A 25,665-nucleotide genomic window follows, 5' to 3' on the forward strand; every position below is an offset into this window, starting at 1 on the left:
TGCAGGAGGCATTCCCAGTGTTGTTGGGGGGAATCAAGCAATCTTCTTTCCTTCCACCCTTCGTGGAAGGAAAGAAAATTGATTCATCTATGGCTTGCCTAACACATCTCCACTTTCCCAAAAACTAAAATAACACAAAATAGTTTCTGTGTGAATCACTGTATCTAATGACCTGAAGACAAAGTAAGTGCAGGTTTTTATATTACTTTTCATATCTGGACAGATATAATGAGATCTTGAGATCTAAAGAAATTTGTGGACTACAAAGCAATTAGCTGAAACTTTCTATTTCAGCAGATCCTTCTACTGACACAGTGACTCTCTGTGTGCTGTTTATAGTTTTAATGTTTTGTTCATGTAATGTGCAGATGAGGTAAGTTACTGACTATAATGTCCAGTAATTCATGTCATTATGGCTTTGGCACAATAAAGTTGTTTGAGTACAGTTCCACAGGCAAGAGTTTCTGGGAGCATGCATGAACTCAGGGCATGAACTTGTCCTTATGAAACTACAAAATCTGCTACTGACTGCCCTCTCTTGGATGAGTTTATGCCTTTCTGTGAGCAATACATTCATATTTTGCAAATTAAACACATCCCTTCAGGGATACAGATTTTCACTAGTGTAATGTAGTGTAAGGGGGCGGGCCAGGTCCGGAAGCTCCACTGACCCCACCCCATGCTGCCTGTATGCTCGAGAGGGAGCTGCTGTAGTAGACGTTGTGATGTGAGTGGGAGCCCTGCCCCTGGACCTTAGATAGGATGCTGAGCACATCTGGCCAGGTATGTCCTTCCCCCCTTTAGACTGCCTGTGGACTGTTATACCAAACCCTGAGCTGTTTTTCACAAACTTTACATCTGTGCATTGCTGAAAGAACTCTGTTCATCCCCTGTAATATGTCTGCAGTCTCTGGTCATCTCCAGTAGTGTGTCTGCAGTCATCTTCTGTCCTATGTCCACAGTCTCTGGCCATCTCCTGTACTATGTCTGCAGTCTCTGGTCATCTCCTCTACTATGTCCACATTCTCTGGTCATCTCCTGTACTATGTCTGCAGTCTCTGGTCATCGCCTGTACTGTGTCTGCAGTCTCTGGACATCTCCTGTACTATGTCCACATTCTCTGGTCATCTCCTGTACTATGTCCAAAGTCTCTGGTCATCTCCTGTACTATGTCCACATTCTCTGGTCATCTCCTGTACTATGTCTGCAGTCTCTGGTCATCTCCAGTAGTGTGTCTGCAGTCTCTGGTCATCTCCAGTAGTGTGTCTGCAGTCTCTGGTCATCTCCTGTACTGTGTCTGCAGTCTCTGGTCATCTCCTGTACTATGTCTGCAGTCTCTGGTCATCTCCTGTACTATGTCCGCAGTCTCTGGTCATCTCCAGTAGTGTGTCTGCAGTCATCTTCTGTCCTATGTCCACAGTCTCTGGCCATCTCCTGTACTATGTCTGCAGTCTCTGGTCATCTCCTCTACTATGTCCACATTCTCTGGTCATCTCCTGTACTATGTCTGCAGTCTCTGGTCATCGCCTGTACTGTGTCTGCAGTCTCTGGACATCTCCTGTACTATGTCCACATTCTCTGGTCATCTCCTGTACTATGTCCAAAGTCTCTGGTCATCTCCTGTACTATGTCCACATTCTCTGGTCATCTCCTGTACTATGTCTGCAGTCTCTGGTCATCTCCAGTAGTGTGTCTGCAGTCTCTGGTCATCTCCAGTAGTGTGTCTGCAGTCTCTGGTCATCTCCTGTACTGTGTCTGCAGTCTCTGGTCATCTCCTGTACTATGTCTGCAGTCTCTGGTCATCTCCTGTACTATGTCCGCAGTCTCTGGTCATCTCCTGTAATATGTCTGCAGTCTCTTGTCATCTCCAGTAGTGTGTCTGCAGTCTCTGGTCATCTCCTGTACTATGTCTGCAGTCTCTAGTCATCTCCTATACTATGTGTGTAGTCTCTGGTCATCTCCAGTACTGTGTCTGCAGTCTCTAGTCATTTCCTGTAATATGTCTGCAGTCTCTTGTCATCTCCAGTAGTGTGTCTGCAGTCTCTGGTCATCTCCTGTACTATGTCTGCAGTCTCTAGTCATCTCCTATACTATGTGTGTAGTCTCTGGTCATCTCCTGTACTGTGTCCGCAGTCTCTAGTCATCTCCTGTACTATGTCCGCAGTCTCTGGTCATCTCCAGTACTGTGTCTGTAGTCTTGGTTCAGAATATTTTTTTTCTTGTTTTCCTTCTCTACAATCTAGGTGTGTCTTATGGTCAGGTCCGTCTTATAGAGCGAAAAATACGGTAGCTGTACATTGTTAGACTATTTTAATAACAGTATGAAAAAAAATGGTATACACTAACTCATAGAAACATAGACATCAGCCATTTCTGAATCCAATAGCAGTCAAATATAATATTGTATAAAAAGGAAGACATTATAGCTTCTAAGTATGTAGATTATACAGTAAGTCACATTCCTGACTGGAGCACATGTCACCATTTTTCATACACATCTTAACCTTTGCTTGCCTTTGCTGCAGTGACCTCCGTCTGCATATGTGTCATGATAGATGTTTTCAGTGTCTTTTTATTCATTTATTGCAAAAAAGAACTTGACATCAATATGGCCAGATTTTTATTTGACAGCCTAGCTTGCGCCAGACATTTTTATTGAACAAGTATAAAATTATATTGCTACTGTATAGTTTGCTGGCCAGTTGCATGCAAAAGGTCGACAATATAAAAATAATAAAAGGCATATATATTTCTGTATGTGTTTACAAACAACAGTTGACATTTTTGAAGTGAAATTTACATGTTTTTAAAGGATTGCAGATATATTTTGTTGGACATCACATAAGAAATGTGGAAAAAAGATTGAAAAGAGGATGTTAACATGACACAGTATAATTATTCATGGGGGTTGATTTACTTAAACTGGAAAGTACAAAGTCTGGTGCAGCTCAGCATAGAAACAAATCGGATTCCATTTTTCTTTTTTTGGCAGAGTTTAATTGAACAAGCTAAAGTTGGTTGGTTACCATGCACAGCTGCACCAGGTTTTGCACTCTCCAGTTTTCGTAAATCAACCCCACTGTCTTATAAGACTTAGAAACACTGTGGCTTACACATGGCCATCCTTTTGTGCTCAATGTTTAGGCAAGCAAACATTTCCTACAAACCTACAACAGCATGAGCTGAGGCTTACTGCAGGTCCTTAAAGTGCATGATGTTTTTTTACATTAAAGTGATACTAAATGTAACAATCATGTCATACCTGCTCTGTGCAGTGGATTTGCACAGAGCAGCCCTGATCATGCTCCACTTCTTGTCCTCTGCTGGCGCTCCTGGCACCTCCTCCCTGCCTAGTGCCCCCACAGCAAGCAAACAGTTTGCTATGGGGGGGGGGGCACCAAAACAAGCTCACTCCCAAACCACTGCTCTGTGTGTCCATTCACACACAGAGCCATGGCTCTGCCCCACCCCCTCTCTCTACCCTTTGGCTCACTGGTTCTGATTGGTTCTCCCGCTGCTGTCTCAGCCCATGAGGAGGCATGTCATGAATGATAACTGTCACAGTTGCTTATTTTCTAAACTGAACTGTCAAGCCATCAAATGATTGATGTCATAAATGATCACATGTGCAGCACAATGGCAACTGCAGATCAAACAGAAGCTAAGATTACAGCTTCTTTGGCTGTAAAGGTTAGGAGGGTTTAGTTTTGCTCTAAAGGATAAGTTCAACTTTGGGAACATGTTCCACCTGTTTTTAGGGTCAAACATGTAACATGTTTTGCTCCTGCAACTCTCCCTCCTGACCCTCCTGTTAAACAGTATTTAATAAACATACAATGTTTTTTACCTACCTTAAATGCCGTGTTTCTCAAACATGACCTTTATTTTACAATATGATAGTAACTCTAGTTTGCATGATGTATCAATCTCTTCATGCAGACACAGATCAAATAATGCATGTGGTACATTTGATGTATATTGTTTCAGCTATGACTGTACTTGGCAAGTTAAAAAACATGAATTTTTCATAGTACCTAAAGAACATTTTTGGAATTACTGTTCAAAGAATTTCATGGCTTTCATGACAAAAAAATAAATAGCCATTTTTATTAACTATTGGAGGCACTTCTTAAACTGTATTGCTGTATAGTTAGCTAGGCATAGTGGAACTAAAATAACAGCATAACAGAAACGTCTTTGTTTTCCTGGAAGATATTTTTGAACAGTTCAACTGATTTCATTAAATGTGAAAAATGTTATGTTGTTTGGGTCTGAATATTAATGCATGACCATTAAAGTGTATCTCTTGGCAAAACCTTTTTTATGTTTGTATACGGTGAGGAAGGGTTAGAGTCTCTGTCAAGTTTTTATTGCTTTCTATTTCTCCAATGGAGGGGGGGGGGGCATTCACCACTCTATTAATTTGTGAGATTTCCTCTAACTTCTTGTTAGATCTCTGGGACAGGAACTGAAGGGAAATTTCCACAAGGGCACACAGAAAGCCACAATAAACTCTTTTTATTGCTTCCTATGTCACCACCCTATTTGTATTGTTGACCATTGTCATAGAGAAAGAAAGAGGGGAAATCCAAAATTTAGAGCTGTCCCCAGAAAAAGATTTAAGGGTACAACTTCCAAGGGGGGCACTTGTTAATATGTGAGATTTCCTCTAACGTCTTGTTGAATCTCTGGGACAGGAATTGAAGGGAAATTTCTGCAAGGGTACACAGAGAGCCACAATAGACTGTCAGAGGTTTTAATCCTTTAGCACCCTATTCAAAACTAAAAGTGTTCGCTATACAAACATTTCCAATTTAACAGTAATCATGGGCCATGCTGTAATCTTTGGATTGGCCAAAATCTGGCCTGTCCATAGTTGGCTAAATTAGGTTAAGTTAACTTTAGTGGTGTACTGAAATGAAAATTCTGGTACTGAAACCAAAAATTCAAAATGCACTTGGCCGAAAACCGAAAATTCAAAATGCACTTGGCCGAAAACCAAAACCAAAATGCGCAGTTTTTAAAAATGAATATATATTTTTTGGAACAAAATACACTGATTAAAAAAACAAAAAAAAATATATACCCCAATTTTTTTAAAACTATGAAAGAGGATGTTACGGCAAGTAAATAGATACCCAACATGTCACGTTTTAAAATTGCACAAGCTCGTGGAATGGCGTGAAACTGCGGTACTTAAAAGTCTCCATGGGTGACGCTTTAAAAAGTTCTACAGGTTAGCAGTGTAAAGTTACAGAGGAGGTCTAGTGCAAGCATTATTGCTCTTGCTCTGATGTTTGCGGCAATACCTCACGTGTGTGGTTTGAACAACATTTACATATGTGGGCATGGCCTACGTATGCGTTCACCACTACATGCGAGCACGGGGGGGGGGGGGGGGGGGACTGGGGCACTTTAAACTTTCTTTTTTACATTTATTTAATGTTTTTTTTGTGCACTGTCCCTTTAAAAAAAATTTTTTATCACTTTTATTCTTATCACAAGAAATGTATGCATCCCTTGTAATAGAAATAACTAGTGACAGGTCCTCTTTATGGAGAGATATGGGGTCAATAAGACTCCACATCTCTTCTCTACAATGTAAAGCATTGGATCAAAAAAAAAAATTGATCTAGTGCTTTAACCACTTGCCCTCCTGAGGATTTACCCCCCTTAATGACCAGGCCTCTTTTTGCTACTCGGCGCTGCACTAATTCAACTGATAATTGCGCGGTCATGCAATGCTGCACCCAAACAAAATTTACGTCCTTTTTTCATACAAATAGAGCTTTCTTTTGGTGGTATTTGATCACCTGTGCGCTTTTTATTTTTCACGCTATAAACAAAAAAAGACCAAAAATTTTGAAGAAAAACGATATTTTTTACTTTCAGCTATAAAAAATATATAGTAAACTCAAAGTTAATTATAAATTTAGGCCAAAATGTATTCTGCTACATGTTTTTGGTAAAAAAAAATCCGAATAAGTGTGTATTGATTGTTTTGTGTGAAAGTTATAGCGTCTACAAACTATGCTATAGATACTGCAATTCACGCCATTTTTTTGCTATACAGCGCTGCGCTAGTTTAACGGACAATTGCGCGGTCATGCAATTAAATTAAATTTACATCCTTTTTTTCCCACAAATTGAGCTTTCTTTTGGTGGTATTTGATTGCCTGTGCATTTTTTATTTTTTGCGCTATAAAAAAAAAGGCTGACAATTTTGAGGAAAAAAAACAATATTTTGGACTTCTTGCTATAAAACATGTCCAGTAAAAAAAAAATGTAAAAATCAAATTTAGTCATAAATTTCTGCCAAAATGCATTCTGCTACATGTCTTTGCTAAAAAAAATTCCCAATACGTGTAAATTAATTTGTTTACGTGAAAGTTCTAGCGTTTACAAATGGCGGGAAAGATACTGGGATTTTTAATTTTTTTTTATACTAATAATGGCGGCGATCAGTGATTTATGGCGGCGATCAGTGACTTATGCAGGACTACGGCGGACATTCTGACACTGGGGGGGAACTGACTTGGGGTCACTGACATCCCCAGTGACACCAATGCAGTGATCAGTGCAAAAAAAAAACACTGACACTGTACTAATGGCACTGGGGAGGAAGGGGTTAACTTTATTATTCAGTGAAACTGTGTGAGGGGAGTGTTTTACTAGGGGGAGGGGGTGTGTACTGCACGGAGACACACTGATCCGGACAGATAAACTCTTCTGTCCTGATCAGCATGTCAGGAGCACAGCTACTGCAGCCCTGCTCTCTGTCAGTGATTGCCGCTAATCGCCGGGACACAGCTGGTAACGATCGGCTGTGACCCGGCGACTGACATCCGTGGCCGTGATCGGCGGGACAGGTAGGGTGGTGGCACGCCTCGCGCACGCCCCCTACCTGTTTTGAAAACACACGTTTTAAAACGTGGTTTTGCTCAGCCGTGCCGTACTGCCAACGTATTTCTACAGTGGCTGGGCGGCATGTTGTTAAAAAAAAATGGCCGGAACGGGAAGTGACATCACTCCAGGCCTCCAAGGGCATAGAGATGAGTGGCAGCCATCTTTCTTTCACTCATCTCTATGCTCGGCACCGGGATCGATGGTTTCTCAGGTGAGGCTGAGAACTACCAAGTGGCGGCCGGTGGCAGCAGCGGCCGGTGGTGGCAGCGGTGGGCGGGCGACGGCAGCGAGGGGCGAGTTTTTTTGGCACCTGTTTCAATGCTTTTTTTCATTTCGGCCAACAGCCGAAAGGGGTCTTTTTGGCTGAAATGTTTCGGCCACCGAAATTTCAGTGCATCCTTAGTTAACCTGTATTGTTTAATTCGATCTGAATATAAATTTTTATTTATTGCCTGCTTTGTGACAGTCAAATCTAAACATTTACAAAAGTATAGCATTCATATAGTTGAAATCTATAGCTCTGTCAGTGCAGAATTCACAAACATACCAGAAAAGATTTGTGAACAGTTCAATCATCATAGAAGTCAGGGCATCTGGGGATGCAAGCTACAACAGCAGGATTGCAAGATGTGCTGACTGCACAGCTAGCCTGGCATGGTACTCAATGTGATACAGAGGACGGTGCTGCAAAAAGGTCAGAAAGCAAAGCATCTGCTGTTAAGCGAGGCAACAGCTGTAAAACATCTCAGAGGGCCTGATGAAACATACTGCGCTCTATGGTTTGTTTGGCTTCAATACATGCAATAATATGTGTAAGACTTGTGTCTGCAGAAGAGATCACACTGTGTGTAGTGTGTAATAGACCTAATCAGCCTATGAATTTACAACTCAAGGCTTTCATAAACAATGCTGATGTAATGTTATGCAAAAAAGTAATATGAAAATGTATTATAAATTATTGTATGGTACTGTTCATGTTTTGGTCTGGTTGGTTCATTTACCAGCTTGCAGGTAAATTGTTATTTTATTGGTCATCCTCACTTACTGTATGTGTTCCCAAATGTAGCTTCTTTGCAGTGTTGCTACTTATGAACTGCACCTAAGTTACTGTATTCAGTGGTGCTGAGTATGTAGGTTTAAGAAAATAATAGATGCATCATATTAAGGGGATAGAGAACAGTGGCAGAATTACCTACTGGTATGCACTCAGAAACCCATGATTTCAACTTAGTTTTAATAATGTTAATGTTAGCTTGTACTACGTTAAGGCAGCCCATTCATAGAGAATGTGCTGCCAGGCATTGCAACAGAAAAAAGATTTTGTGTTTCCACAATGCATAGGTCTGAAGGGATCTTTATACATTTCAACCAGGTTGATGGAGATTTTTTGTGACTGCAGTTTTGATCGTAGTGTCCTTTGCGATTAGCTATGCTCTATTTGCTGTTCAGTGATAATACAAACCTCTAGAAATAACATAGCATAATTCTGATTGCAGAACTGTAGTGAAGGCAAGGGTGTGCCAGAGTGCTGCAGAGAGACCGCTGATCTCATACACAGAACAGCGGCCTTTTACCTGCATCTAAGTGGCAGGGTTTAGGTTTTGTTTTTGGTGCCACTGGAGCTGATTTAAACAAGAAAAAGGTAGAAGATAACAATGTATTTTAGTATACATTAAGTGGTTGTAAAGGTAGAATGTTTTTACCTTAATGCATTCTGTGTGCAGCTCCCTCCCCAGCACCTGATTAAACTTACCTGAGCCCCATATCAATTCAGCTCTGTGCACGAGAGCAGCAGCTCTCCTCTCTCTCTCCTCACTGGACATAGAAGCAGCAGTGGGAGCTATTGGCCTTTGAGGTGAAAGTGGGGGTGGCACCAATCTTCACTGTAGGTGTGTATAGACACACAGCACAGCGTGAGATCAAGCCCACACCAGTGCCCCCATAGCACTCGGCAGGGGGGAGGGGCCAGGAGCGCTGGCGGGGGGCCCAGAAGAGAATTGGGGCTGCTTTGTGCAAAACTTGCACAGGTCAGATACGTATGACATGTTTGTTATTTAAAACAATCCCTTTTCAATCACTTTAACCATACACTAAAAATGTTTATTTAAGTTGCCATTTAATACCAATTTAAGTGAATTGGTCAAGCATACTTGGTATAGTTATCTTTGATATGATATGTGATATGATATCATCAAGGCAGACAGTGTACTTTTTTCATCCTGAAATATATCTGCATCTTCAGTGTGAAAGGGCTGCTGCTCACAGGATTGCAGATGGAAATAACAGATACCATGCCAGTTTTTACCTAGAATGAACTGTTCCTCTCCAGCCACGCTCAGTAATGCTTTCATTTAGATTGTTAGGACAAGCAACTGAGCTGTCTTGTAGTCCCCACAGCAATTTTGTGGTGTAATTACATTACCACTGCACTGATTATAGTGAAACAGCTATGTCATTCAATTGAATATGTAGGGGAAAATTAGTTTAGTGCAACACAGCTCATGTTGATTTCAATGAAAAACACAAAGAGGGAATTTTCTTTTTATGCTTTTAACTACAACAAATTGTAACAACCGAAAAAACATGCATTGAGCAAGCTGTGCATTCCACGGCCCATTTACATGATTGGTGGTTGGACATTGTGGTAATGTGATAGTATTAGCTCTAACAGTGATTGCATAATGCTGTAAATACAAAGATCCAGCCATAAAACATATGACTAGCAATCTGATAGTTGACCATTTCCCAAACATATGCAAAGACTGGACATAAACTTACCACAGTCAGTCTTCCTGGACTCATGAGACGTGAATTTATTTTACTGTTTATATCATATCTTTTTCAGGTCAAAACCAATAGAACACTAACATTTGTTTTCCCAAACCCCAAAAAGTAGCACTTCTGAACTAAGCCACCAATTTACAGATGTAATTGGTAAACCCATTAACAAAAAATACTTAAATGTGCAAGATTGACACTGCTGTGTTCATACATTTAATATATGGAGTTCAATGAAATCTCTGTAGTGAGGCCAAGAGAGCCTTTTGTTGTAACTAAAATAAATCAATTTGAAAAAATTGAAAGCAGCAACATGGAAGGGAAGTCATATAAATGTTTTTGGCAGCTTTATGGTCATACCTAAAGTGCCTAGACAGCTTTTTCCACATTGTTGTACAGAAAATAAACAATGTTATATGTTCAAACCAACATGTAGGTTAAATTAAATGTTTAGATATCTTTTATTAGTTGTGTTGCAATTCCACCAGAACCTTCTTGGATCTTCTTCATAATTTGGAAGACTGCATGTACTTGTTCCCTTATCTTTAAAGAAAAAGGTCTGCTATATACAAGTTTGTTAAAACGGGTGGTCCACATAAAACAAAAAATTGGATGACTTTATAATTATCTCATGATGTAGTAATGTTTTGTTTTTTTTACATTAAGCAAGTATCATACTTACGATGAATGGTAAGAAATGTCATTGTCTATCCACAGTGCTTATTCTGCCTTTTTATGGACCTGACACTGGACAGGTACACTTTCCCTATTAAAAAAAAAAAAGCCTCCCTAACCCCAATCCTGATTGTTGCCAGCACTTTAGCCATGGGATTTGTAGTTTGTATTTGTAATGTGCTTGACTGATAAATCCAGAAAGCAGAGGCATAATCTTTCCTAACTACTTGCCAACAGCAGATAGCCGAATGACGGCTATACTTCGGCCGGCCAGTTCTGGGAGGGCGTCATATGACGTCCTCCCAGAATGCGCTCTCCTGCATGCCCCTGGCAATCTCCGTGATCGCTGTGTCCTATGGACACAGCTGATCACGTGATGTGGTAAAAGGCCAATCACAGCGGACTTTTACCACGTGATCAGCCGTGTCCAATGACACGCTGATCACCGGGAAATGCAATTGCCGGTTCTCGGCTGCACTTTCCTTGTGCTGTCAGAGCGCGAGGAAAGTACTGCCAAGAACTGGCAGTTGTCAGAGCAAGGATCGGTGCCCAGCAGTGCCACTCACCAGTGGCGCCCACCAGTGCACCCACCTGTGCCCACTAGTGCCAACCAGCAGTGCCACACACCTGTGTCCAGAAGTGCCACCTACCTGTGCCCAGCAGTGCCACCCACCTGTGCCCACCCACCTGTGCCCACCAGTGCCACCCACCTGTGCCCATCAGTGCCACCCACCTGTTCCCACCAGTGCCACCCACCAGTGCCCAGCAGTGCTGCCAGTCAGTGCCACCAGTCAGTGCCCAGCGGTTGTGCCAGTCAGTGCCCAGCAGTTGCACCAGTCAATGCCTAGCAGTGCAGCCAGTCAGTGCCCAGCAGTGATGCCAGTCAATGCCACCTATAAGTGCTATCTATCAGTACCCATCATCAGTGCCGCATATCAGTGCCCCCTATCCGTGACACCTCATTAGTGCTGCCTATCAGTGCCGCCTATGCGTGCCACCTCATTAGTGCTGCCTATCAGTGCCGCCTATCAGTGCCCTTCAGTGCTGCCTATCAGTGCCCATCAGTGCTGCCTATCAGTGCCGCCTATTAGTGCCCATCAGTGCTGCCTCATCAACGCACATCAGTGAAGGAGAAAAATTACCTGTTTGAAAAAGTTTATAATAGAAACAAAGAAACTTTTTTTTTCAAATTTGTTGCACTTTTTTATTTATAGCGCAAAAAATATAGCGCCCAGTGGCGATTAAATACCACCAAAAGAAAGCTCTATTTGTGAGAAAAAAATGATAAAAATTTCATATGGGTACAATCTTGCATGACCGCGCAATTGTCATTCAAAGTGCAACAGCGCTGAAAGCTGAAAATTGGCCTGGTAAAGAAGGGGGTATAAGTGGTTAAATAAAATGTTTACATAAAAGAATACTTCATAGCATTTACAAATCTGTTATTCAGTGTATTTACCCAAGATGCACACAATGTTTGCCCATAGTTCACATATTTTCTTAATAAAATCTTATGTAAAAATTGATGAATGTTGGATAAAAGTTGTTTGAATCTTGGGTGAAAACCTTGATAAATAGTGTTGTAACTGTTGTTGGCTTGGAATTTATCAAGGTAAATAACAAATGTTTGATGCATCCATGAGTACATCTAGAAACATTTTGAAGAAGAAAATTTTTACATGGACCCTATGACTGAATTTTATTTTGTGGAGACTCTTTTTATTAAAAATTATTTATTTATACACAGTAAAGAAAATGTTCAGTTTACACAAGCCTTTTCATGTATATCATGTCTAAAATATGTCTTGAAAGGTCTTCTGACAATCAGATGTTTTTCTTAGGAATTACAAATCATTGTCATGTCCTTCTAGATGAGCTGTCCAAGGAAAAGTCAGATCTGATATTTAACTGTGTAATATTGCAGTTTGACAATACATGCGGTAGAGCAGAACCTTGAGACCATTCAGATTGAATAAAAACGTGATTCCTAGTGAAGTGATGCTGCAGAGGTAAGCTAGGGTCACAATGCAAAGACCATGGAAAGCTTGGACATGTTACACAGAGGATGGCAATGTCTAGTGAAAATAAGCTTACAATGCTTTAAAAAAATTGCCGAAACAGTGCTATCCTCAACATTCTCTATTTGGCTACAAGGGAGAACACTAGTAGGTCATGGTAATATACTGTAGTGGCAAAAGGCTTAATGTTGTGTTCTCAGCATTTAATGGTCTCTATAGCAGATAAATCTTTACTGGGATTTCAAATAAAAGGGATACCTGATGGAAAATCAAGCCCTCCCCTATCCGCCTAAAATGCAGGAACTTGTTCTTGGTGCAATTGCTTCTTAATTTGTTCACCGCTGTGATTTGCAAGTCATATAATACACGTGCAGCTAATAAATACCAGGAAAAAAAAAAAAAAATATATATATATATATACAGAGTGTTTCTTTTATTTTTTGTTCAGTGCAAGTAAAGATGCCCTTCAAATTGTTAGCAGAGATCAGCACAGGCTGTTCAGTGGAAGTATATTACTTTAAGTCAGGATTGTTCTTATTAGTTTGTCCTTATTAGTTTTTTTGTGAAGTCTTCCTTTTTATTTACATAATGTACATTGCTTAAAATGTTTCCTGTTAAATATAGTGATATAATCTGTGTAATTTGTATACTTGGAGGTTTACCAAGCCCAAGAAAGTGGCTAACGGAAATGTAGAGATTCTGTGTATGGGTTTTGCTGACTTATCTTGGTCATTGAATGTTCAGCTAATTATTTAATACTACAATATGGCTTTTTTCCAGAAAATATGTTTCCTTTGGGTTAGTGCTTATCATTACAACATACAATTTCAAATAGTCCTGTGCCTACTTTTTGAGCAGAAAAAACATTAATTTACCTTATTTCCGCATGAGCCCTGCACTTTTATTTTCAGGCTTTCAGAGATTGATATAGCTTGAGTATTTATAATGTAAAATAACAAGAGGTTGTCATGGCCAAAACAGTGATTACAAACTTGATTAGCATCCAAGACAAATGGTGTACCCCAAGGCAGCCCCAAAGCTGTGATCACAACTGGCTCCAGAGCTTGCCAAGCAGCCAGATGCCTTTATTGGAAAGCTCTTTGCTGCAGTTTAGCACCTGAGTCCTGAGCAAGAGAAAAAGTCTGACCTCGCGCTCCCACGTGACGCCAGACCGTTGCTGGAGAATGCTGCGTCAATAAATGATAAAGAATCTGTCCATGTTATTATTATCTTCTCCAACTTGCACGCCACACTTGTAAAAATATATTCCGGGCCTTCCAAATTTCCTCTAACATGGCACAAAGCAAAACACACAAACATCTTTTTGTTTGAAATAAAATGTTGTCTAATCCAAATGAAAATGTGTTTGTTTTCTTTTTGACTCATGTTTTATTGAAAAATTCCAGTCCAAATAATAAAGGAATAGTAGTAATAATATTTACCATCACATTATATATTTACACAGGGTGAAGTTAAACAAAAAGGCAGCCGTTCCATCTGTACTGACCTTTTTCCTGACCAAGTGTTCTGTGTTAGCATTTTAGTGGCAACGGAATCAAAACATATTTTTAGATCTTTTACTTAAAGACATAGTTCAGTTAAATCCGTGTTAATAAAATGTTGTACAATATTGGCTAATATTAGAAATGAAGAGAGAGAATTTAAGAGATACCTAAGTAGCTAGTAGTGTTTTATTATATTACTGTGAGGAACAAGAATTAACTAATATATACACTATACTGTATTGTACTGTAAACTATATTGAACATATATGTGTGTATAACATCCTTCTAGATTCAGTGTCATGGTGCAGGATTCAGCATGAGAACAATGTATATTGGGAAGTTGTTAATTACAGGTTGATATTTCATCTGAAAACAGCGATTTTTATCCTTAACAGCTCTGCTATTGTCCTAGTACTATAGTCAAGTGAACATTGGCACATACCGTAACTAAAATTTATTATGCTGTTGCTAAATTGTGTAAGTGTGGTTACCTTTATTGTGGAAATATTTGTAGTGCTTTTTAATAAGTTGGCCAAAGATGGATTGAAATGTAACCAGTTCAGCAGGGACTGGCCGAATTTCGAACCATCTGTTGCCATTCCCATTCATGAACAGGCTTGTTGAAATTTTGTTTTCAACCAGTGCCACAGCTATTCATATGCAGCACTGATCAGTGTATTCTGACAGCAGAGGATTACCCACTCTCAGAAAACAGTAGCATAGGAGGGAGGATTCCTCTATCCACCTTGCTTGTATGGGTGTGGGAATCCATTCAGTTTTCAAGCAGTCCACTGGGATTATTGAAAAAAAAACTGATCCATGTCTGGACAGCTTTAGATATATTCTTTAAACGCATACCCCACCCAAATCTCAAAAGTAGCCTTTGAAATGTATATGGGGGGTAGGCAGTCTAAATATCCAAAGCTATTTTTTTTACGTTTTCCAGCTGCTAGAAATCTCCTTATTACAGGTCAGGTTACAGTTTGAACATGGGGTATAGTATAGATCCTGCGCCCCAGTGCTTAGTTCCTCATGGGTTAGGGGACTGCATTATCAGGCTGATAGCATCACCCCTTGGATCTCCAGCTTCTTCCCTCATCCAGTTCCATATTATTTAGCAAAACCTATCAAGATTTGCAAAGACAATCACAATGCTGCCCTTGGTGTCAGCCAATTTGGCTGGAGTTGCTTTTTAAGCTTAATGGAGTCACTTATAAAGGTACAATGTCTGTCAACATTGTAAGTACTGGAGGATGATCCAGTTGTCTGAGAGTAACCTTAGATTTTACTAGATACTATAGGATGTTTCAGCGTACGGATGGTACTGGGGCTTGTCTTTTTTGTGTTTCTGTACACAAAATGCAGAAAAACATCTTTTTTGGGTGGCAAAATTCTTGAATGTGTCTGAATGGCTGTCATCTGATGACTATTAGTGTCCCGAAGATCACAGTAACATTGCTAAGCACATCTAGACCATGGACACGTGGAAAACATATCTTAATCTGCACTTTGCCTCTTTTTCCAAAACATAATTTCTTGAAATGCTTGTAGTGATTTTTTTTGTGTGTCTGAATTACTCTATTGTAATGGAATTCTATGTAACTGGTATAGTATTTTCTATTGTTTTGTCTTTTTTGACAGTTTCAATAGACACATTAACAACTGCTGCTAGTTTGGCTGACAGTATGTATGGTTACAACTTTCCCTCTGTTCAGTTTTAACTCTATTTTACTCCTGAATGTCACTTCAATTCATTTCATTATTCTTCCCAGGCTAGGATTAAGCTTCTGGGCATAAATTTAAAAAATGTGAAAGCTGTAAATCTGTTGATTTCAGAAATTGCCTATTAAGTTGTTAATTGTGATGCTTTTTAATAGACAAGCATATTAATCTTATAAAGAATCTTTTATATTTTTTAGAGGACTATTTTCCAAAGTCTGGCATACTTAAAGCCAAGTTATGGCTTAAAGTAAATTTGTCAGTTTAAAACATCTATAAACTGTACACTGTGTCTAGTTTGCTGTGTAAACTGGACAAAGCATAGAGGTTTCCCAAGTCTGCCCACACAGATAGGGTACCAAAATAACACATGCAAGTTATAGGTATGTCAGCTAATTTTTGGTCTGTCAGTGCAAAAAAACACAATGAGGCTTCGTTCACACTAAAAAGGGTTCCCAGCTATATAATGCTCTCACCTTCCATGAAAGCAATAGCAAATGTAGACTTGTCATACAAATCAGTCTGGTCTACTCATAACTTTGTGTCCCATGTGTTGTGGAAAAAGCAAACTGGATGAGTTTTTAATTTAAATGTTTTATTGAGTATTTCAGCATGGTATCATGCAGTTTGAAAGTGACAAATATCACAATACAATATTCATCAATAAATATCTGAGCCATCGCAATCACTGCTAGACAAAGTCATCTGACTGGCAAATACTGCAAACGGTACATTCAAAGAGTCAACATCAGCAAATTGTTTTAAAAGTACCATCTCTGGAACTAGTTTCTACTATTACATCATATACACACATGTATGCTGTTGTATCCGTTTTCAATAAAAATGTGCAAAACCGAAAGTAGAAGTAGTTTAGTACAGCTTTTAATAGGGACCCCAAGCAGGGCGTACTGGGATATGAACACAGATGTAGAATCAAGTGTTCAGAGGGGAAAAGCGAAGAGGAAGAGAAAAAGGGGGGGGGGGTAGAAAAATGGAGGGGGGAAGTAAATGGAGTAGATGATCCCCCCAAAAGCTGAGACTGTGAGGACCCAGACAGTACCAAGTACAGGAAGTCTCCCAAGTATGTAGGGGCTCAACCGTAGGCAAATCGCTACTGTGTGTTCCGGACGCCTGATTTATATGAGAGTAGAGGACACATAGGTACTGTAGGCTCGGGAATATCGCAAATTATGCCAGTAGAACCAAATTGGTATGGATGAGCTTAACAGCATTATCATTGCATTTTAAGGGCCCACAGAAACTAATCCTAATGCAGAAAGACCCATAACATTTTACTATGTTTCAGTCTTTTCTATTCCCCAAAACAAGCACGAAAACAGCTCATACCAGTGTGACTTATTACCATAGACATATTTCTATGGGCAACATAGACATGAATGTCTATACGTATTGCATGCAGATCCAATCTGTTTCTTATATTTGTACCTAGCTGTAGTTAAAATCTCTAGATTTGCATAGAGTTTGAACAATAAACTCCTTCCTGAACAGACTGGAGTTTTGATAACTTCTGTGTCATACTCAATTAAAGGATATAGTGGTTTCGAACTGACAGACTCGCTTTTTATAATCTAATATGGCTTCATAGGCAGCTTCCACTGTACAGATCTGTATGATCTCAGTGACAGCAAACAGCAGGGAACTTAACTTTGGTAAAGTTATTCCTAAAGGTAAATTCATTTAAAGTCCTGAGGCGAAATGTGTAGAACACTGAAATATCTTGAACAGTGTTTGATCACAGGCACCCAGGGAACTTGTGATGAGAGCTGAAAGAATGGTGGCTCAAGACCTGTTCAATTAAATATTGTGATAACAGTAAATGTTTCAGCCTTTCTTCTTAAATTAATCTTTTTGATTAATGCTGAAATACCTTCATAATGAATGACAGCCCATACTAATGTTTTCTATTCATTTTCATTTCTTTGCAGCCAAACAGCAGCGGGCAAGTCGTTGGGAAGGTGCCTGGCCACTTCACTCCAGTGTTGGCCCCATCACCCCATCATGGAGCAGTTAGACCTGTGACACTGACCATGACTGACACAAAGCCTATCACTACATCCACTGAAGGTGAGGTACATTCACTAGCAATGGCATGTTATAACCCATTTACTTATGAAAAGATCTTAGTTGTACAGTACAGGACACAGACAAAAGTATTTAAAAACCCTGGGTTTTAGGCTTGTACCTTCAGGTGACTGCACATTGGCAAAGCTTTCAAGGACCCCACTCCATGGGTTCTCAGTTTTTTGCTATTGTCTTAAGGTGATGGACCTCTTCTCTCTTGCAAAGAAATCACTCTTAACTAGTTTATTATTTTATCTTCTGATTCTTCAATCAACTCTTCAATCATCTCCTTTACTGTCTTTTAAGCACTGACTTATAATCTAGGTTATGTAAAGAATTCCATTTTGACTAAAATTTCCTCACTGTCATCCTAATGCTGGGGTTTTTCTTAATGCATATTTATTTTTTAATTTTGTCTTATGGCCTGTAGCAGTTTCCAGCACTATTTCACTTTCACTCATATATTTTGCCTTCAGAACAGGGATAAATAACAAATGTCTCACTTAAGACTCCATCAGTAGCCAATAGCTGAGAAACCAATGGGACTTTGTACATTTTAAGTGTATTAGGCACCTATAAATGACCATTTTTAATTTTAATCTATTGTTTAAAGATTAGAAACCCACTTTCCATGTGGAAACTACTGCACTATACATACGCTGAGGACGCCTGTTAGCTGAGTTGGAGAAAATAATAAAAAAGAGGTCCTGGCTTTTGGCAGACATCTCACCTCCTGTCATTCTCAATGTGACATCTGTGGATAAATGGCCAACCTAACCAAACAATAATTACAGATTCTATATAAGCATAGGCATACACATATCATCGGATGCAGCCAAATTAACCAGATGATTTCAGCAGTTGATGAGATGCATGTGGAACCAAAAGCCAGTTTTAAAAAGACTGGGAATATGTGCTCCCATTGACTACCAGGCTAAAAATGGATTAATTCTGCACGTTTTGTCATATTGGCCATCTGGCACCTGGGACTTTCCAGTTCCATATAGCATATAATCAGTAAACATAACTGTGTCATGTAGACTATAATGCTTTAAAATATTATACTGTGTTTTTGGTAACACATACATACTTTTACACGCGTTTTCAAGTACTTAAATGCATTATTCAAAGGTCATATTGTTTGTTAGTTACACTTTCATTGAACTAGTTTCAGTTACGCTATACACCACAGAATTATACTCTGCTCAAAAAAATGAAAGGAACACTTTTATTCCAGAGTTGATCTGGTCAGTTAAGTAGCAGAGGGGGTTCTTAATCAGTTACAGCTGCTTTGGTGTTAATTAAATTAACAACAGGAGCACTGGATGGACAACAATGAGATGACCCCCAAAACAGGAATGGTTTTACAGGTGGAGGCCACTGACATTTTTTCCCTGCTTATCTTTTCTGACTGTTTTTGACTAGTTTTGCATTTGGCTAGTGCCAGTGTCACTACTGGTAGCATGAGGTGATACCTGGACCCTACAGAGGCTGCACAGGCAGACCCAAATGCTCCAGGATGGCACATAAATACGTGTCATTGTCAGAAGGTTTTCTGTGTCTCCCAACACAGTCTCAAGAGCATGGAGGAGATTCCAGGAGACATGCAGTTACGCTAGGAGAGCTGGACAGGGCCGTAGAAGATATTTAACCCATCAGCAGGACTGATATCTGCTCCTATGTGCAAGGAAGAACAGGATGAGCACTGCCAGAGTCCTACAAAATGACCACCAGCAGGCCACTGGTGTGAATGTCTCTGACCAAACAGATTCATGAGTGTGGCCTGAGGGCCCGACATCTTCTAGTGGGCCCTGTGCTCACTGCCCGGCACCATGGAGCTCGATTGGCATTTGCCATTGAACACCAGAATTGGCAGGTCCACCACTGGCACCCTGCGCTTTTCACAGATGAGAGCAGGTTCAGCCTGAGCACATGTGAAAGACATGAAAGGGTCTGGGGAAGCCGTGGAAAACGTTATGCTGCCTGTGACATCTTTTAGCATGACCGTTTTGGTGGTGGGTCAGTGATGGTCTGGGGAGGCATATCCATGGAGGGACGTACAGACCTCTACAGGCTAGACAATGGCGTCCTGACTGCCATTAGGTATCGGGACGAAATCCTTGAACCCATTGTCAGACCCTACGCTGGTGCAGTGGGTCCTGGGTTCCTCCTGGTGCACAACAATGCCCGACCTCATGTGGTGAGAGTATGCAGGCAGTTCCTGGAGGATGAAGGAATTGATACCATTGAATGGCCCCCACACTTGCATGACCTAAATCCAATAGAACACCTCTGGGATATCTTGTTTCGGTCCTTCCAATGCCGCCAGCTTGCACCTCAGTCAATGTTAGGCATGCTTACAAGCACATGGGGCCACACAAACTACTGCGTACCATTGTGAGCTGCTGCAATGTAATTTCAGCAAAATGGACTAGCCTGCTGCATTATTTTTTCACTTTGATTTTTGGGGGGGTGTCTTTAAATTTGAGATCTGATGTGTTTTTAAAGTGTTCCTTTAATTTTTTTGACCAGTGTATTTATGAAAGATATCCATTGTGAAAGTATCCAAGAATGAGATTGGTAATGCACACATAAAGTGCAAATACAGACTGTATATGTGTATGCAGCATTATTTCCATATTTCTGGCATTTCTGTTTGCTACTTTATAGTTATTTGTACAAAACAGAAGGTGTGGTTCACATTATTTCTGAAAGGTGGCAGTGGCATTGGAATATGCTGCTGGTAGCTCTTACTGAGCCAGTCGCAGAATAACAGGAAGACCAGAACATTTATTATTTTTGTCTGTAAGAGCATGGAAAGCATTGCACCAGCGATCAGTAGATCGCTGATGCCATACAGGTATCCGGCAGACCTGTCAGAATAGCTGCTTGCCGTACGGGATGTACGAGGATGCAGATAATCTGACAGGAAGCTTCAATGAACTACCACAGCGCTCCACAGTAGTTCATTAAAAACTACAAGCCGACAGCCCCTAAGGCCGCTGGACTTGTAGGCACTCATTCACAGAGCTCTCTGGCTGAGTGGCTCGGAGACTTTCCCAGCTAAGGGTCCAGCTGCATTTTTTAATGGTCCAATAGAAATTAGATGATTTTTGCCCACTTTAGCCTATTAAAGATGGAATTGGAAACTATGTCTGACATATGTGGCACCTACTGGCTGATTAAACTTGGGCAAAGGATAGATGGTATGGGTGTGATTTTCCTAGCCAAGTACTATTGTTGCCCTGACTTAGAACCATTACCATAGACAAGTAATAAGCATGCATATGAATGCCTTTATCATTCTATTGGCGTTAATCATCCAGTGTCTATAGGTATGTTAATTTTGTAGCAACATTGTTACAAAGCATTCTGTATGTATAATATGAATAAGCGTACTTAAATATGAAAAAGCTGTTTGCAGCCAAATTGAAATAACACCTTCTTTATGTTTGTTACTTGTTTCAGTTTATATAGTATAACTTTAAAAAATATTTAAAAATAGCTGAAAAATAACTGAAAACTACTTAGCTTATCTTTCCCTGTAATATGTGCACAAGAAGTTGATGTTTACCATAACTAACCCTGTCTGCACTGTGCTAGCAGAATTCTTTATCAGTTGTAAGCTAGATTTGAACACGGTCTATCGTAACAAAAGGTTAAAGATCTATAAGCTGGGTTTCTTGCATTGTATGTTAATGAGGGAAAACTCAATGTTTCCTCAGTCTGTGAAACTGTTCACAATAGCTTGCAGTCTGCCCAGGGATTTGCTCCATACAACCATCTAATGGTAAGAAGTATTTTTTCTTTAAATGTATTTTTTGGTGTGCTGTGTGAATAATAGCATAATTCATAACACATATATAGGTGGGTTTTCTCAAATTTGACTGAAAAAGTTGAAATACACTTTGAAGCCTCCTTTTTGAGAGGCACAAACTTAGAATTCAATGCATCATAAACCAGGCTGCTCACAATATGAAAGGGGTTAAGAGTCGCATCAAGAGATTAGCTAATCTCTAATTGAAGATTCCTTGAGGATGTAAAATGGTAAAAGGCATGCTAAATGCAAGTATGACAAATGCTTGATTACATGGATGATAATATGATTTTTGTAACATTACTTGATAAAAAGACCCTGTAACTGTGCGGAGAATGCCTACATTGATGCCATGCATTTGCATTTTATTTTATCTGGTAAAATGCAAAGTTTGATTTAATTTAATTATTACATAATACATTTAATCAGTAGAGTGAAAACGTATGTAAAAGTATACAACAGAAACATGCATGATGGTAAAATTGAAAAGTATTTATAGAAATATTATTAGATATCTATCTTTTAGGTAGAGATTGACAGGGTGGCTCACCCACAACTTCCCATGTCTTGCATATCTTGTTTCCAGTAGCAAGGTTTCTGCACCTATTTTCTAGGGTCAAGGGATGCAGAGGTGGGGGAATACAAGGTTGAGGGTGTTGCCATTGGAGTGAGTGGTGGTTTGTGTTAATTATGTTAGGTTAAAGGAGGAGGCAAATTTGAGTAGTTGAAAGGTGGCTAAGTTAACATTGACTGGAAATCACAGAGGATGATGGTGGGTACTTCAGAACACAGAAACTAGTGTAGCCATGCAGAAAAGTCATTGAGAAAGCAATCCTCAGACAAACTGGAGTAAAAAGATGAATACAGTGCACTTCAGAAGAGCAGAGGGACTAAGGGAGGTGTAGGAAGAACCTGGAAGGTGCTTTGTGTGGAAAGGAGAAGTCCAACTCCACCTTTTTTGTCCACTGAGTCTGGGTAAATGATTCCAGTGGAGACAGTCATGAGAGAGGGCAGCTGGAGAGGCAGAGCTGGATTCCTGGATTCAGGTTTCAGTAACAGCAAGTAGGTTGAGGGAGTTGGACACGAAAAGATCCCCTTTATTTTACATTACAGAGAATCCAGCAGAAAGATTAAAGCTCAGTTCATACAGGCCAACAATCATCCGAAAACCTTAGATTCGGCAGGAACCATCTGACTTTCAGCTCGTGTACAGCTCCTCGTCTGACAGAAGCCGGTCTCATGACTGCCATCTGTCGAATGGGCATGCTGGAAAAACAGCATCCGATCAGCATCCAATCAGTGCTGGTAGCCAATAGCTGCAAGATTTGACCGGTTTGTTCCCCCTGTCAGAGCACAATAGCACAGCGGAGGACATCGCTATACTAACATCGCTTGTGTTATTACAGCAATCAGCCCAGCCAAAAAACTCTTGGTGCGTACCAGGCTTAAAACTCTGTCAATTGGCAAAATCCAAAAAAAGGTGTTATCTTTCACTGGAATTTCCAAAAAAAAAGTCAATTTGTGAGTCATCATGTGAATGTACACTCTAAATTGAAGTGTTCCGGACCCTTTTAATTTTTTGTCTTAAAAACACAAAGTCATGGCTATGTACAATATATTTCTTTTGCAATATTTTCCAATTTGGGTCTACTTGTATTTCATTGTCTCTTTTTCTTTCCTCACAGCCTACACAGCCTCTGGCACATCACAAGCCAACCGATACGTGGGACTAAGCCCAAGAGATCCAGCCTTCCTACACCAGCAACAGGTGGGCTGTTTTCATATCAGGTGTAATGATTCTGAGATGCCTGGGATAGTGTCATAGAAGCCTGCATGCTGCCACTCATAGCTTGAATTAAAATTAGATCCCACTGTTCTCTGATCATGACTAGGCTTGCCAAATCTCAACACATTTAATTGAAATGTGGCATCATGAAAATAGTTTCCCTTAGGATAACTAACCAACTTATTATATTAGTTTAATTGTAAGCCAAAGTCACACAGAAAGCACTATCATTTTTATTTAATTCTTTCTTTTTGAAAAAACTTACAACAAATGTAGCAAAATGTGCCCAAAATGCATTACGAGGTGTAGCTAAAAATTAGCTTTATATCGGTATATTATTACACATGTGTTTACGTACTTGTGTGGCAGGAGCTGAACTGTAGTTAATTTACACAACCCATTTTATGTCAAAGGGAACTCCACGCTTGCTGTGTTTTTTGCTGTTATAAGTTATCTTTCCTTTTCTCGATTTACGTTGCTAGTTGTGACGGTACAATTGCAGGATGGTATCACACATGCAGTAGAGGAAGGTCAAAGTAAGCATGCAATTCCACTGAGTTTTGTGTTTCAGTAGAGCAAGGATTAGCTTCTGCTTCAAAAATTAGACAGCTTCATAAACATAAATTGTATTTCTTGCTTCATATTTAAAGATGCATAGATCTAAAAAGAATCTATAAAACTTTCTGTTACTTACAGTCAGATTCAAAGTTACAGACACAGATTGTCAGTGGAAATGTAAAACTAATTATTGGCTATATCCAACAATCATTTAAATTGAGCCAACAATTTTTGTACTCAGTAACCTACCCATGGGTACCAGAAAACATTTCTTTTATTCAGTGTATACTTGATATACATCTTTGGTAATGCTATGTGTTTGTGTACAGTCTTGGAAATTAATTTTCATGTGGAGATGATTTTGGTTCATTTACCTATAAAGCATTTTCTAAAACAGTGTTGTAAAATCAGTTTTCTAACAACTTAATAGGATTTCTAGCTTAAAGTGGTTGTAAATACTCACATATAACCTTTAAGTCTAGCCTCAGGTGATACACAGAGATGAAGTCCTCCTAAATAAGTTGTACCTGTTTATCAGAAGTATTCTCTTCTCTACAGCCCTCTACAGCCATTCAATGTGCAGAATTTGTACAGCTTGTCTGAGATTTCAGAAAGCAGGGAGCATACAGCTAAAGTTACACTCTGCAGACCTCAGTGAGGAGAGCTGAGAGCTGATTAAAGGGAAGGGACACCCCCCCCCCTTTCACACAGCACACAGGAACAGAGCTGAGGCTGTCAGTCAGAGGCTGTGTGCTGGAGCTACCTCCCCTCTCACCTTTTACCTCTTGGTGTCAGGAAAGCTTGTCAGAATTGACTTATGCTGGTAGCAGAGTAATGGGGCCAAAGAGAGAAATAACACTTTGGCTCTGGATTGAGACAAGTACACACTATAGATGGATATACTTTGCTCATATTTCATGTCTGAGGTCAATAACCCCTTTATAGTTTACCATAGATGTTAATTTTTTTTGTTTGTTTTTCATTCAACTATCAGGCTGGATGAAAAAAACAAACAAACAGGTTCCTTCATTCACACAAACGAGGTGGATGAGGGAATCCTCCCTTCCCAGTTGCGGCATTATATTCTGACAGTGGGATTCTCTTCTGTCACAATACACTGATCAGCAACTGAAACCGATTGACTGCTGCCGCTGATCATCATTAATTTTCCAGCTTTTCTAAAGATCAACTTCTGTTTAATAGGGACAGCCACACACTGATCGAAATTTAGCTGGTCCCTGCTGAACTAGACACATTTCAATCTTTCTACAGCCAGTTTAACATGAACTTGGCCAGGTCCAAAAATATTTTAAATTACAACACTGAGGTACTTATCCCTGTCTTCAAGTCATTCCTTTGATTGCACACAGCAAGGGTCTAAATTCCAGAGTCCTTACCTTTAATTGTTCACGTCTATACTACCAACAGAGGCTCTAGTATTTCTCTTTTCAATGACAAGGGGCATGAATAATCATTGTTCATCATCAGTCCTGGCCCTCTGTTTAACCTGGGCTCAAGATCCCAGGGGATTCACAGAGACCCAAGAGTCCTGCATTCAGTACTGCTGTTACCTTTACGCACTTTTTAAGGCAAGACACATCTACTGGCTCCTGTTCTGCTACTCAAGCCCCTAATAAAAGTAGCTGAATGCTGGCCACATGCTGTCTAATTTTGAGGTTTTTTCAACATTGACATACAGGACATGGTATTTCACAAACGGTACAGTAATAGTCTGTAACACTATCAGGAGTGCTTTGGTAGTTGCAATCACTTATTATTCCATAAATTAACCACCATTATACTATCATTGCTTATATTTTA

General features: G+C 39.9%; 1 protein-coding gene across 7 annotated transcripts in view; it reads left to right on the forward strand.

The window, feature by feature from the left end:
- Window positions 1-25,665, forward strand: part of NFIB (nuclear factor I B) — a 287,809-nt gene that overhangs the window by 221,352 nt on the left and 40,792 nt on the right. For all 7 annotated transcript variants that reach the window (XM_089678082.1, XM_089678083.1, XM_089678079.1 and 4 more), the window contains 2 exons: window positions 17,548-17,686; window positions 23,186-23,268. In XM_089678082.1, the coding sequence (XP_089534208.1) occupies window positions 17,548-17,686; window positions 23,186-23,268 (222 nt within the window). The remainder of the gene's footprint in view (window positions 1-17,547; window positions 17,687-23,185; window positions 23,269-25,665) is intronic.

The sequence above is a fragment of the Staurois parvus genome, unplaced genomic scaffold, assembly GCF_062004578.1.
Source record: "Staurois parvus isolate SC_StPar_1 unplaced genomic scaffold, SC_StPar_1.0 ptg000198l, whole genome shotgun sequence".
NCBI classification, from domain to species: Eukaryota; Metazoa; Chordata; class Amphibia; order Anura; family Ranidae; genus Staurois; species Staurois parvus.